The sequence below is a fragment of the Xenopus laevis genome, chromosome 4S, assembly GCF_017654675.1.
Source record: "Xenopus laevis strain J_2021 chromosome 4S, Xenopus_laevis_v10.1, whole genome shotgun sequence".
Classification (NCBI taxonomy): Eukaryota; Metazoa; Chordata; class Amphibia; order Anura; family Pipidae; genus Xenopus; species Xenopus laevis.
In genome coordinates, this window is record NC_054378.1 from 116089423 (window position 1) to 116103058 (window position 13636).

Sequence of the window (13636 nt, forward strand, 5' to 3'; positions counted from 1 at the left end):
CAGTGCTTATATTTAAAGGGGTTGTTCACCTTTTAGTATGATGTAGAGAGCGATATTCCGAGATTATTGCCATTGGCTTTCATTTTTTATTGTTTGTGGATTTTGAGTTATTTAGCTTTTTATTCAGCAGCTCTCCAGTTTGCAACCAGGTTGCTAGGGACCAAATTACACTAGCAACCATGCATTGATTTGAACAAGGGACTGGAATGTGAATAGGAGAGGGCCCAAATACAAAAATGAGTAAAAAAGAGTAGTAATAACATATTAAGAACCTTATAGAGCAATTATTTTTTTTAGATGAGGTCAGTGACCTCCCCATTTGAAACCGAGAAAGAGTCAAAGGAAAGGTTAAAACTAAGTAAGCTTTATCAGAAAGGTCTATATAAATACACCAGTAAACCCTCAAAGTAATGCTGCTCTGAGTCCTCTGTCAAAAGAAACACAGCATTTCTTTCCTTCTATTGTGTACTCATCAACTTCCTGTTTTCAGTTTAAACCTCCAGGGCTAGGGCTTGAGCATGCTCAGTTTGTTCCTCTCCCTCCTCCCCTCCCCGCTGTAATTGGAGCCCAGAGCTATGAGTGAGCAGGGAAGAGACTCAGGCAGGAAGTGATGTCACACCAAGCTAATATGGCAACTGCTATCCTAAACAAACAGAGAGCTTCTAGAGCTGTTTACTCAGGTATAGTAAAGCATTCTGCAGAATAAATATAGTCTTATAGCTTGCACTATTGGGGCTAATCTATTGGCATTTAACTGCCCTGGTAGCTTTCCTTCTCCTTTAAAGAACCATAAAAAAAAAATAATGTAAGCCCAATTAAAACGTTGCTTAGAATTGGACATTCTATAACATATTAAAAAATGACTAAAAGGTGAACCATCCCTTTATAGAACAAACTTATCCGACACCCTTATTAACCATTTCTGCCCAATTAGTAACCCAGTCAGCCATTGGGCCAAATGTAATTGATAATTAGGTAGTAATTGACACAACCAAACTTGACTGCAGCCAGTAAATCTAAAACTCACTATATATTGTACTTTTCCATGAGAGTGAAGGGAATTCCAGAAAAACAGTTGTTTAAACATCTGTCCGGAAAGAGATACATCCAAGTCTAAGGCTCTGGGACACCATCAAACCACAATAAGATAAATTATCTCCAATGAGAGACAACCTTGAACAGTAGTTAATCTTCCCAGGTGTGGCCAGTCTGCTTGACCGATTCCAAGGGCTCAGCAGCAACTTATCCAGGAGGAAACAGCCAAAAAATAAGAATTGTAAGTCTTTCTAACCTCAGCTAAATCGGCGATCATGACTCTCAAAAATTGGATTCATAAGAGAGTAACAAGGTGGAAACTGTTGCTGTCTAAGAGTAACTTTAGTGCTTGTCTCACTCTTGCACCTGGATGATCTTCAGATCTTTTGGGATCACAGTCAATGGATAGACAAATACAGGTCCCAGTATGTCTGGTATAAATCATATACAGCACAACATCCCCTAGTGAGAACATCCAGACATCCAGTCACTAGATATTGATGGAAAAACCCCATGGATCTAAGGATGTGCTCATTTTAATTTAATGTGTGACTGTTGAAGATGTGGAATACAATTAGTTGGCTGGATAATGCTTTCCCCCTGTGTAAGACTGGATAGAGTAGGACCACGGTCTCATAGAAGGGCCGGGTGAAGACAAAGTCATTCATTTTGAAGAGCGACATTATTGGCTTTAGTTAGGACAGTAAGTTCAGCTTGAGGTTGCTGCATTCTTTAGTTTGGAAGGCTATGTGTGTAGACCTGCATGAGGAGTTCTGATAACATCTCATGACCGGCTCGATATAATCCTGGTCCACTCAAGTTATCCACCTTTGCCCCAGTCAGATATAGGGTTTTTTTTTGTTTTTTTTTTGAAAACTGTTGAATTCTCCTTTAAAACAAGCCCTTAAATCCATATGCCGCCGCCGCCTCCTCCCGTGGCTAACACAGCAACCCAGCATATGATTAAACAGTTTAGGGGCTCTTAACAATAATTTACAAAGAGCAGGGCGCACACACACACACAGGGAGCATAGCGAAGGCAGTGTATGGCACATAAGAGTATGGCACACCCAAGGACAATAGGACAGGCAGAGTATGGCACACATGGAGCATAGGGAAGGTAGAACAGAGCAGGAGACAGGGAAACCTATCAGGATCACGTTAAGATGTACTACATACGGTGACTCAGTGCTGGTGACCCTTCAGCAGTTTGTATGAGGTGTGAACAATATGGGCAGTTTCAGTCTGGGTCCCAGGTGTGAACAGTACAGGAGTACATGGCTTTAGGGGTGTGAACTATAGAGGTGTCACAAGTGTTAACAATGCAGGGAATTACATGTGTGAACAATACAGGGGATTACTGTGTGAATTTGATTAAACAATGCAGGGGCCAGTTAATCTCTGTACTGATACCTTTTAAAGGAGAAGGATAGGTTTGGTGCATTTGGGGGTGTCAAACAGGCCAGTGCTCCTATCAGCGGAAAACTGCACCGGCCCAGGGTTATACCAGTGCAGCTGTGCATGCGCAGAACGAAAAGGCAAACTTTAACTAAAAAGTCAGTTATTTTGTTAAATTGCACGTGTCTGCCCTGGGAAATTTGAAGAAAGATTAAGTCGGAAGAGGATCTCTCCATGGTGCTCACTGGTATAACCCAGGGTCGCTGCAGTTTTCTGCTGATAGGAGCACCGGCCCGTTTGACACCCCCCAAGTGCACCAAGTCTGATAGGAGCACCGGCCCAGGGTTTCAGGTAAGTTAATACAATCACTTGGGGGTGCCTAACATTTGGCAACCCCAAGCCTTTCCTTCTTCTTTAAAGCTTACACATGGTAAGCAAACAGACTTTCATGTGGAGGGTCACACAAAGGGCGGCTGCCAGTTGAACAGCCCTGTCCTAGGCAATGCAAAGTGATGCATATGAAGAATTTCTTTATTCCCACACACAGTGTAAAAGGAGCCCAGAAAGTGGAAGGAAAGTTCACCATACACAGGCTCAAACAAGCTGCAGACTCACAGCCCCTACAGACCAAGATGGCAGCTCATTGGTCCCTGTATTGATCATCTTCTGATATCCTGTCCAATCAATATCTGGGCACAAAGCAGCCAGCTATTGGGCAGGTTTAAAAATCCTGTTGGACAAGGACTGTATCAGCCCATTGATAAAGTTTTTGTAGGTCTACACAATATCCACTCATTGGTGTGGCCAGATCAGTCAGAAACCTGCCCTCTCAAATGAGGGGATCTTGAAGGGGAACTATCGCAAAAATAAATTTAATATAAGCTTCCTCACACTGAAGTAAGAAACTTTCTTAATATAATCAATTAAATATTTTGCATTGTTTCTGAAATACTCAAGTTTATCTTCACTATCCCTCTCTCAGCATCTGTTTCTCTTCATTCTGTCTTCATGCAGCAGTTGGGTGTCAGATATTCATCGACAGTTACATCCAATATATCTTATAGGGGGGCTCCTTTTGCCTAGAAGATGCAGAATTTTTAATTGATTGTATTTAGAAATTTTCTTACTTCAGTGTGAGGAAGTTTATATTAAATTTTATTGTTTATTTTTTTTTTTTTTTGTAAGGTGGCCACTAGGGATGCACCGAATCCAGGATTTGGCCGAACCGAATCCGCATATGCAAATTAGGGGAGAGGAGGGCAATTGAGTGACTTTTTGTCACAAAACAAGGAAGTAAAATATGTTTTCCCCATCCCAACCCTAATGTAATGCAAATAGGATTTGGTTCGGTTTTGGGGGTTCGGCCAAATCCAAAACAGTGGATTTGGTGCATCCCTAATGGCCACCTTACAAAAAAAAAAAAAAAAAATGTTTAACTAGAACAATGGGATGAACACTAGGCAAAGCGCATGTTCAACACAAACCCCATAAATTGGGCTTATGTTAAACAAAGGTGGATTGTGCCTCCATTGATATGACTCATCAATGGCCTGGCTTCAGCTGCTTGTAGTTTTGGGCAAGTTTCCAGTTCCCTGTGTTTCGGGCACCAGATTTAATTGGTCAGCTATAAGGCAGAGACCCAGTGAGCTCATAAGTCTTAACTAGGGATGCACCAAATCCACTATTTTGGATTCGGCCGAACCCCCGAAACCTTCGCAAAAGATTCGGCAGAATACCAAACCCAAATTTGCATACACAAATTAAGGGTAGGAAGTGGAAAACATTTTTTACTCCCTTGTTTTGTGACAAAAAGTCATGCTATTTCCCTTCTGCCCCTAATTTGCATATGAAAATCAGGCATTGGCCGAATCTGAATCCTGCTGAAAGGCCAAATCCTGGATTCGGTGCATCCCTAGTCTCAACATACAGCTTTAGAACAATGAGACGTCCTATGTAAATCATTCAAAGCTGCACGCTCCAGTTCTCAATGCATATTTAAAGGTGTGGTTTATACCAGTGATAATAAACATATAATGTTCTTGGTAAGAAGCTAGATAATTCTAGAAATTATCAAAATCTTTTGTCAAAAAAAATAAATAAAAAAAGTTGCATTCCAAGAAAAGAGCCTGGCCAATAAATTCTAAATAAACACACTGGTCGGTGACATGTTAAAAAGACGTGCTTGTCATTCTTAATAAAACAAAGAGCATAAGAACAATGGAGAAATATGGAGATATCTGCAGCAGATACACAAGATTATATTACAAGAAATGTACATAGGCTCATATGCCTGCAGTTTAAGGCCTTGATAAATTGGGCCAGGAAAAAAAAAAAGAAATATATATTTAGGTTAATGAAATATTCCCGCTTTTTCTGAAATATTTTATATATGTAGTTATATAAAACCAGGGGTTGCTTTTCCCTGCAACTGGAAATACAGAATAAATGTCCATATATATGTGGTAGGCAATGGCGTGAGCAGCTTCTCAGTCCATCCCATTCAACCTAAGATGCCTTTCTTTCCCCCAAATAAAATAGTTCTACCCCATGCTAAAAGGATAAAGGGGAAATTTAAAATGTCAGTAACCATTTCTCATTTCAGCCATTCAGAAAGCAGATTCTTCATTATTTTTTTTTTTCTCTTTAAGATGCACATTTGGGCGCTTTTACTTACTTTATTTTAAACAGGAGGAGCCTAAAAGGGCTCCATTACTACACCAATAAAAAATAAAATAAAAATAACAGAAAAAGTAGGCATCTTATTTTAGTGTAAAAGTCTGTACAGGCTTTTTCCTCTCTTGCTTTTACATATCTTCTGTGCCCAGAAAGAATGAATTAGTGCATGTTGCTGGCACTTGCAACCACAATGGCTTCCTGGATCTCTCGGATGAGCAGAATTCGGGTTAACATCTGTTCCATTTGCTCTCTGCTGATTGGCTGTGTAGAATACCAGATTGGACTGTTGGGGGCTACAACTGGTTCTGGCGTCAAATAGAACGTGTCGTTTCGACCTTTTACACTCTGTGGGCTGTTACATTGGAGAAAAAACAAGCCATCAGTAATCATGATAAAAAGCATTTCAATATAAAGGAGAATTCAACCCTTAATAAAAAAAACCCCTCCCCCCTACCCTGGGTAGACCCCCCTTCCTCCCAGCCTACCTGCCCCCCCCCCCCCCGGGCAAGTGCCCCTAATTTTTTACTCACCCCTCCGTGCAGATTCTGGCCTCAGAGTTCACGGCAGCCATGTTCTTTCTTTGGTCTTTTTCGGAAGTTTCGGCGCATGCGCAGTTGGAGTAAATTTCCGGTCCCGAACCACTGCGCATGCACTGAAAGTCACGAAAATTTCCGTAAACTTTTGGCGCATACTCAGTTGTCCGGGACCGGAAATCTGCTCCAACTGCGCATGCGCCATAAAATGCTGTCAATACACAAAGATTACCGAAGAAGAAGAACATGGCTGCTGTGAACTCCGAATCTGCACGGAGGGATGAGTAAATAATTAGGGACATTTGCCCGGAGGGGCAGGTAGGCCGGGGGGGAGTCTACCCAGGGTAGGTTTTTTTTTAATATGAGTTGAATTCTCCTTTAAAGGGGAGCGATCATGAAAATAAAAATTTAATACAAGCTCCAGCATACTGAAATAAGAAGTTTTCTAAATATAATCAACTACGGTAAATCAAAAAAATTCTGTACCATTTCTGAAATAATTAGGTTTATCACTATCCCTCTCAGCATCTGTTTCTCTTCATTCTGTCTTCATGCAGCAGCTGGGTGTCAGATATTCATTGACAGTTAGATCCAATATATCTTATAGGGGGGCTCCTTTTGCCTAGTAGATGTATTAGAGCTCACTCTATTAAAATCACCAGACATCATGCCTCTCTACATGCAGGATTTGTACAAAAGGCAGTTATTTTGTCAGATTTTGTTTGTACTGGAATCAGTTATTTGAGTGAGCTCTAATTCATCTGCTAGGAAAGGAAGCCCCCCTATAAGATATATTGGATCTAACTGTCAATGAATATCTGACACCCAACCCCTGCAATTTTTGAGGCTATACCTCTATATGGTCACTAGAGGAACCCAGCATGCAATTAGCTATTCACTATTGTCTACCTCGAAGCAACTTCAATGTTAAACCCAACTGCTGCATGAAGAGAGAATGAGGAGAAACAGATGCCGAGAGAGGGATAGTGAAGATAAACTTGATTATTTCAGAAATGGTACAGAATTTTTAATTGATTATATTTAGAAAACTTTTTATTTCAGTATGATGAAGCTTATATAAAATTTTCATTTTCGCGAGTTTCCCTTTAACAAGCTAGGTCAGAGAGATTAAAGGAAAACTATACCCCCATAATGAATACGTAAGCAACAGTTTACATCATATTAAGTGGCACATTAAAGAATCTTACCAAACTGGAATATATATTTAAGTAAATTTTGCCCTTTTACATCTTTTGCCTTGAACCACCATTTCGTGACTATCTGTGCTGCCTCAGAGATCACCTGACCAGAAATACTACAACTCTAACTGTAACAGGAAGAAGTGAGGAAGCAAAAGACACAACTCTGTCTGTTAATTGGCTCATGTGACCTAACATGTATGGTTTGTTTGTTTGTACAGTGAATCCTACGATCCCAGGGGGCGGTCCTAAATTTTTAAAATGGCAGTTTTCTATTTAGGATTACCCAATGGCACATACTACTAAAAAAGTATATTATTATGAAAATGTTTTATATACATGAAGCAGGATTTTACATATGAGCTGTTTTATGCAATATCTTTTTATAGAGACCTACATTGTTTGAGGGTTATAGTTTTCCTTTAAGTTAGCCCACCATAATTAACCTTGTTGCATCCTAATTCTGGCTCACTGGCAGTCATTGCTGAGTAAGACTATGCTCAGTGGAAGCCAAGCTGATCCTGGCCTCCATTGTACATACTCCTATGCAGCGATGGCTGCCAGGAAAACGGAAACCTAAAATGAAGCAGCTGAAAATGATTGGCACTGGCTGCTCTACATCACTCTGCATTTACAGAGCCAGTATGGAGGGGCATTGGATGTTTACCTGCAGGAACCAATGTGGCTAGAGAAGGAGTGGGGGAACCAGTTGCCAGTAACACATGTAAGACTGCCAGGCTACACAATCTATTCCACTGGGAACCTCCTTTGCTTTCAGAAGTCTTTTCTTAAAGCAAAAATTGGGCAGCTCGAAAGCACTCAACTCGATGATATTACATATCTAATCAAAGGCACCAAGTTTGCCCAGGAGCAGTAACCCATAACAACCAAGAAGAGATTTGATTTTAAACGTGACCAGGAAATGCTACCTGCTGATTGGTTGCTATTGGTTACTGCCCCAGGGCAAACTTAGTGCCTTTAATTACATAACCCCCTTAGAGTATAATTAGATCACACATATGTACATACCATTTGAAGAGGTAGAAGTCATACAATTTAATGGGACATCGCAATGGATTTTCTGGGTTCTCGGTTTGCTCTGCATACATGTCGTCTGTTATTGAGAAACCTAAAAGATTAGACATGGTCAGTGAGGTGAAATTATTACAAAGCATATGGTATATACAATATAGGATCATCCTGCAATGCCTACAAACCTATTAAAAATCTGTTAGTAACCAACCAAAAGAGCTTAAAGCAGCCAGTTAAGGTGCCCATAAACATCCACTCTCTCTCCCCGGTATGCGCACCTTGAGGTGGGCGACATCGGGCTGATCCGATCGTGGACCCTAGGGCCCAACGATTGGATCATATGGGCGGTCTGATCGTGGGACCACATCAATGAACAGATGCAGTCCGCGATCCAACTGGTTGATTGTCAGTCAGAAATCGATCGGTGAAGCCCGTCGGAAGGCCCCACACATGGGCCAATAAGCTTGATCTGTCGGCAGCTTTAGGGTCAAAGCCTCCTCACATGACAGCTGTTTAAACTCTGAAGCCCGGCAGTATCCCAGCATTGGCTGACACCATAAAACCTCGAGCACTTGGGTCCTATAAATTGAGACACTGAGCTCCCAGCAACAGAAGCCACCAACCTCCAACGTGTCAATATATAAACCAGGGGACTGTCCATACAGCCCTAGGTGAACTTTTCTGGACTATTCTGATGTAAATCAGGAGTTTTAGCAGGGCTGGAACTAGGAGTAGGCACAAGAGGCACCTGCCTAGGGTAGAGTCCTGCACCAAGTTGTGTACCCGCGGGTTACCCGCAAAAACCTGCGGTACCCTGCAGGTTGAAGTTTCGTGAGCGGGTATAGACGTGGGTCGGCAGTTCTCCAGGTTTGCGGGTCTTCTCAATATCGCGTTTTCCTCCTTTTTTTCTGATCACGCCTACTTCCAATGATGTCACTTCCAGTTTACAATGACAGCACTTCCTGTTTCTTGATGGTCAGCGGGTCGCGGATAAGGTGCTTGCGGGTCCAAGCAGGTAAGTATGCGGGTTGTGGGCCGGGTTTAACAAATTGGTTCTGCACAGGACTCTAGCCTAGGGCACAACAATGAAGGGGTGCTGGGCATGTACCTGCTGAAGGGTCCTTTGCCTATCCCTAATCCAGGTTTGCATGCTCCCTAGTTCCTGGCTTCTCAGCTCTTGCCTGCGGCCCCAACCCCCACCCCACACACCTTCACAGGTACAGAAGGGAGCGAGCTGGCCGGTCAGGTTGCCTAGGGCTTGGCCTGCCCCTGGTATTTAGCCAGGTCTTTGTATGTGTTGTACAGGTGGAAAGTCCTTTTTATAGCATATAGCAATTAATATGGTCATTATCCTCAAGTTAGCAGTAACGTAACTGGAGGGGGGATGTGCCGCCGGGCCCCCACCCCCCTCCCTACCAGATTATTTGACCCGAAATCGTCCAACGCGCCCGGAAATTGTCAGTGTGCGAGCTGCCGGGGGGCCCTGAGGGGGTGCGGGCCCTGGCCCAATTGCACCCCCTGCTCCCCCGGTAGTTCCGCCACTGCAAAATGGCCACTATCTGCACAAGTCACGCAAATTCATGTCTTTGCTTAAAGACTCATAGGGAATAGCAGGCATTTTGTTTATGGCTACTTATAGAACCAAAGACGTTCAAGTCATTATCCATCTGAAACATAACTAACTGCAATAGCAAATGACAATAGGGTCACATGTCTACAAACATTATACAATTTACTTTTCCTCCAAACACACACAAAAAAACCCCACAGCAAGTTGAATGCAGGAGCTTTGTGCTGGACTAATCACTTGAGTCAGGACACTGGTGTTATATATAAAATATAAAGGAGCAGCAGCAGATACCGCCATGTGTAAGAACTTGCTTGGTCCACAGTAGCGTTGTACACTTAAGACTGGAATAAAACTATAGTTGTTACCTTTTTGCTGCCCTGCTTGATGGATCCCAAGTGCTTTCAGGTAGCGGATGCTCGTGCTCTTATCTTTTGGATTGGAGGGATTTTTCTTTGTTTGCCGTAGCACTTTAGAGAATGCCAATTTATTGTGCTGGTCAACGGTTTTTAACAGGAAATATCTGTTGGTAAAAAGTGTTGTTATTGTTAGTGCATATTTCCCATCTACCATGTTCACCATGTGTTTAGTGAACATTTGTACACTAAACAGCAAGCATATCCAGTTGTGTTCAGAATAATAGCAGTCTGACAACACTAACCTGATCAATCACTGTTTTTGGTAGAAATTATATTTCTCCAATTTTTGGACGTTTTTTCTATGGACTATGTTTTGCTATGGACTATTTATATTTGATTGTCTTTTTCTCTATTGGATAAAACATTTTTGCATTTGGATTTATACTATGAATTTTTCTTATTTTCTTTTTGAGATTGTAATACCACTTTCACTAATTAAGCTTAATTGCTATGCTTTTAAATACTATGTGCACTAATATCCGGTATGTTTGACAAAGGGGTTACGCCCCGAAACCCTGCATCCGCAATAAATGAGCAAGGCTTTTCCTGCTAGCATTACCCATGATGTGCCGCTATGTTCTTTTCCTACATTCAATTAGTGAGCTCATTCATTCTGTGGAAAAAACAGGAGTCTATTCCAGGAAGGAGGGAGCAAATGTTGTGCTGCTGGTTATAGTGCTGAAAATCTCTGAAATCTGTAATTTACTCTCTGAAAATCTGAGTAAAATGGCTTTTCCAGACATTGTTCAGAAGAACAGCGTACTTTGATTAAAAAGTTGAGAGGGGAAAACATATAAAGAAGTGCAGAAAATGATAGGCTGCTCAGCCCCCCTGCAAAGTCCCATTGTTGTAAAAAAGAATTGTGCTGAAGAGCTTACAATTTGCAAAAGAACACATTGACTGACTTAAAGAGAAAAGGAGCAACGTGTTGTGGACTGATGAAAGCAAGATTGTTCTTTTTGGGTCTTGAGCCACAGACAGTTTATCGGACGACCCCCCAAACACTGAATTCAAGTCACAGTACAGAGTGAAGCTGGTGGCACAAGTATCATGATATGGGGATGTTTCTAATACTATAGTGTGGGGTCTATTTATTACCAGGGATCATGGATCAGTTTCAATACATCAAAATACTTGGAGAGGCAATGTTGTCTTATGCTGAAGAGGAAATGCCCTTGAAATGGGGGGTTTCAACAAGACAACGACCCCAAACACATCAGTAAATGAGCAACATCTTGGTTCCAGACCAACAAGATTGATTTTATGGAGTGACCAGCCCAATCCCCGGACCTTAATCCAATAGGAAACCTGTGAGGTGACATCAGAAATGCTGTTTGAGGCAAAAGCAAGAAGAATTGTGGAATGTAACAGGTGCCAGAAGTTGGTGGACTCCATGTAACACAGATGTGCAGCAGTTCTCAGAAACATTGATTATACAACTAAATATACTAAATATTAGTTCAGTCATTCAAAGGAAAGCAAAATCTTTAAACATTTTCAGTTTATACAGAGAATGAGTTTGCAAAGAAGAACGCAGACACTGCTATTTTTGGAACAGCCTAATATTCTCTTCACTTTCTGTTAAAGGAATAACACACATTTGATACATTTTGCTTCATGTTTTGATTTGGAATAGAATGTGCAGTGTTGCCAATGCATTTGCGTGTATAGAAATAAAAGGTACCGTATTTATGTATTTTATGGATTGAGCTTTTCACTTTTTTTAAACACGCATTCCTGTGACCACCATGTTTGTTAAAAATAGATGTTTATCTATTTATAGTAGTCATAGTATGACTACGTATCTTTGGATACGAAACGCGTCAGGACGTTTGCTTTTACCCTTGGAATAAAAATCTATTTTTAACAAACACGTTGGTCGCAGGAGTCCGTGCTTTTCCCCACAACCACTTTGATATTCACCCCCAAGCTATGGGTTCGGGGTGCTGGACCCGGGCCACCACCAATCATCTGTGAGTGTAAAGAGTTCGATATAAGATATAAGTGATTTGTGTTTTTTTACATCTCACCCTAAGAGAAGTCACTTCTATTACCGGGTGAGTTTCCCTGGCCATTTAGCACACATTTGCTATATAGGTGAATTTAATTTATTTTGGATAGAGCCGCAATAGATTTTTTGTTCGACTTTTTTAAACACACTGCTATTAGTTTGAACACAACTGTATGTACCTGTATGAGGACTGTAAGGCTGCCCTCTGAAAATGAAATTCCCATTGAGTAATGAATGCTTGTATCATCAAGCAAAACCTTTAGAACAAATGGGACTTCTTGTAAGCAGCAATAAACCCCATAACATTGGATTTACAGTTTTTCAACAAAACTGTTCTCTGATTTGCTTCTAATAAATTGTGTACATTATTTTCAGATGACTTACTTTGTGTTAAAAAACATAAGAGTTGTAAGTAGTGTGGCAGGAGAGTGTGCTCCCAGCTGCTTACACTCCCAAAGCATCTCCTCTGTCACATGGCTGGGGATGACGTACCCTAAAAATAATGAAACAAGTAATTACATATACCTCCATTTTCAACACAATTAAAGGGGTTGTTCACCTTCCAACACTTTTTCCAGTTCAGTTGATTTCAGATTGTTCACCAGAAATAGACTTTTTCCAAGTACATTCTATTTTTTTTACCATTTTTCTAAGTTTAAAGGGGAATGCCACAAAAACATAACTTAAGCTTTTTAAAAAGTAGACATAATTTCAAGCAACTTTGCAATATACCAATTAAAAAATATGCAGACTTTCATGATTTTTAATGGTTTCTGACAGTTTCCTAAGCCTAGCCCCCTGCTCTCCTGCTGATCTCTGACTACTTTGCTGAGCTGACTGACTACTGTTACTTTGTATCCACAGCCATCTGTCCTCAGCCTGCATCCTCCAAACCCCACAATTCCCTGCACACGTGATTTCAATAAGGAACTGAACATCACAGTGCAATGCATTGTGGGTTATGTAGTTCCTGCATGCTGTCTGTAAGCTGTGGAGTAGTTGTTACAATTTGTAACATCAGTGTTTAGTCCCTCCTTCCCTGCCAGGATTTCAAATGATGCAGAAAGAGAAGAACTGTTAAACAGCTGGATTTCAGCATAGAAAATGGCATTTCTTCAGACTTTTTGAGGAAACAGGTTACTGTGATGGGTATATTAGGGGGTTCTGTGTTATGTGGGCCTCTTTATCAAATTTTGGTTTGGAAGCTGCAGTTCCCCTTTAAAGTTGAATGTTCGTGTCTCTGGTGTTTGAGTCTGGCAGCTCAGTAATTCAGGCGCAGACTCTAAACTGTTACAATTTGCTACAATTAGTTGATACATTTCTCAACAGCATCTTTGGAGCATTAGCAACTATTGTATCAATTCTACCAGCTGCCTTTAAAGAAACTCAGGAATTCTGCTCAGCAGGGACAAAGATAAGAAATGTATCAATTTAGAACAGTTTACAGGGTCAGCAACCCCCCCCCCTGCCAGAGCTGCTTCAGAAGGTGAGAAATTAGACTTTACACTTCAATATTAGAATGACAGTCACACATCAAAAATAGAAAGTAATTCGAAAATGTCTTTAATTCTGGTAATCTATCTGAAACCAACTGAACTGAAAAAAGTTTTGGAAGGTGAACAACCTAAAATCAAATAGAGATGGTGCCAGCTCTACCCACAGGCCATAACATAAGCAGTACAACTGATAGTGAAAACCAATATTTATTAGTGTTCTGTATGTGATAAGAGACGCCTGTTACCCTCATACGTGACCAATGAGATCGG

At 41.1% G+C, this 13636-nt stretch overlaps 1 protein-coding gene across 4 annotated transcripts in view; it reads right to left on the reverse strand.

Annotated features, from left to right (window-relative positions):
- Positions 1–4597: 4597 nt before the first annotated feature.
- The window catches only part of qrich1.S (glutamine-rich 1 S homeolog), a 35801-nt gene continuing 26762 nt past the window's right edge, over positions 4598–13636 (reverse strand). For all 4 annotated transcript variants that reach the window (XM_018259499.2, XM_018259498.2, XM_018259500.2 and 1 more), the window contains 4 exon segments: positions 12255–12363; positions 9809–9963; positions 7871–7970; positions 4598–5461 (listed from right to left, as the gene is read on the reverse strand). In XM_018259499.2, the coding sequence (XP_018114988.1) occupies positions 5269–5461; positions 7871–7970; positions 9809–9963; positions 12255–12363 (557 nt within the window). In that variant the 3' untranslated portion in view covers positions 4598–5268.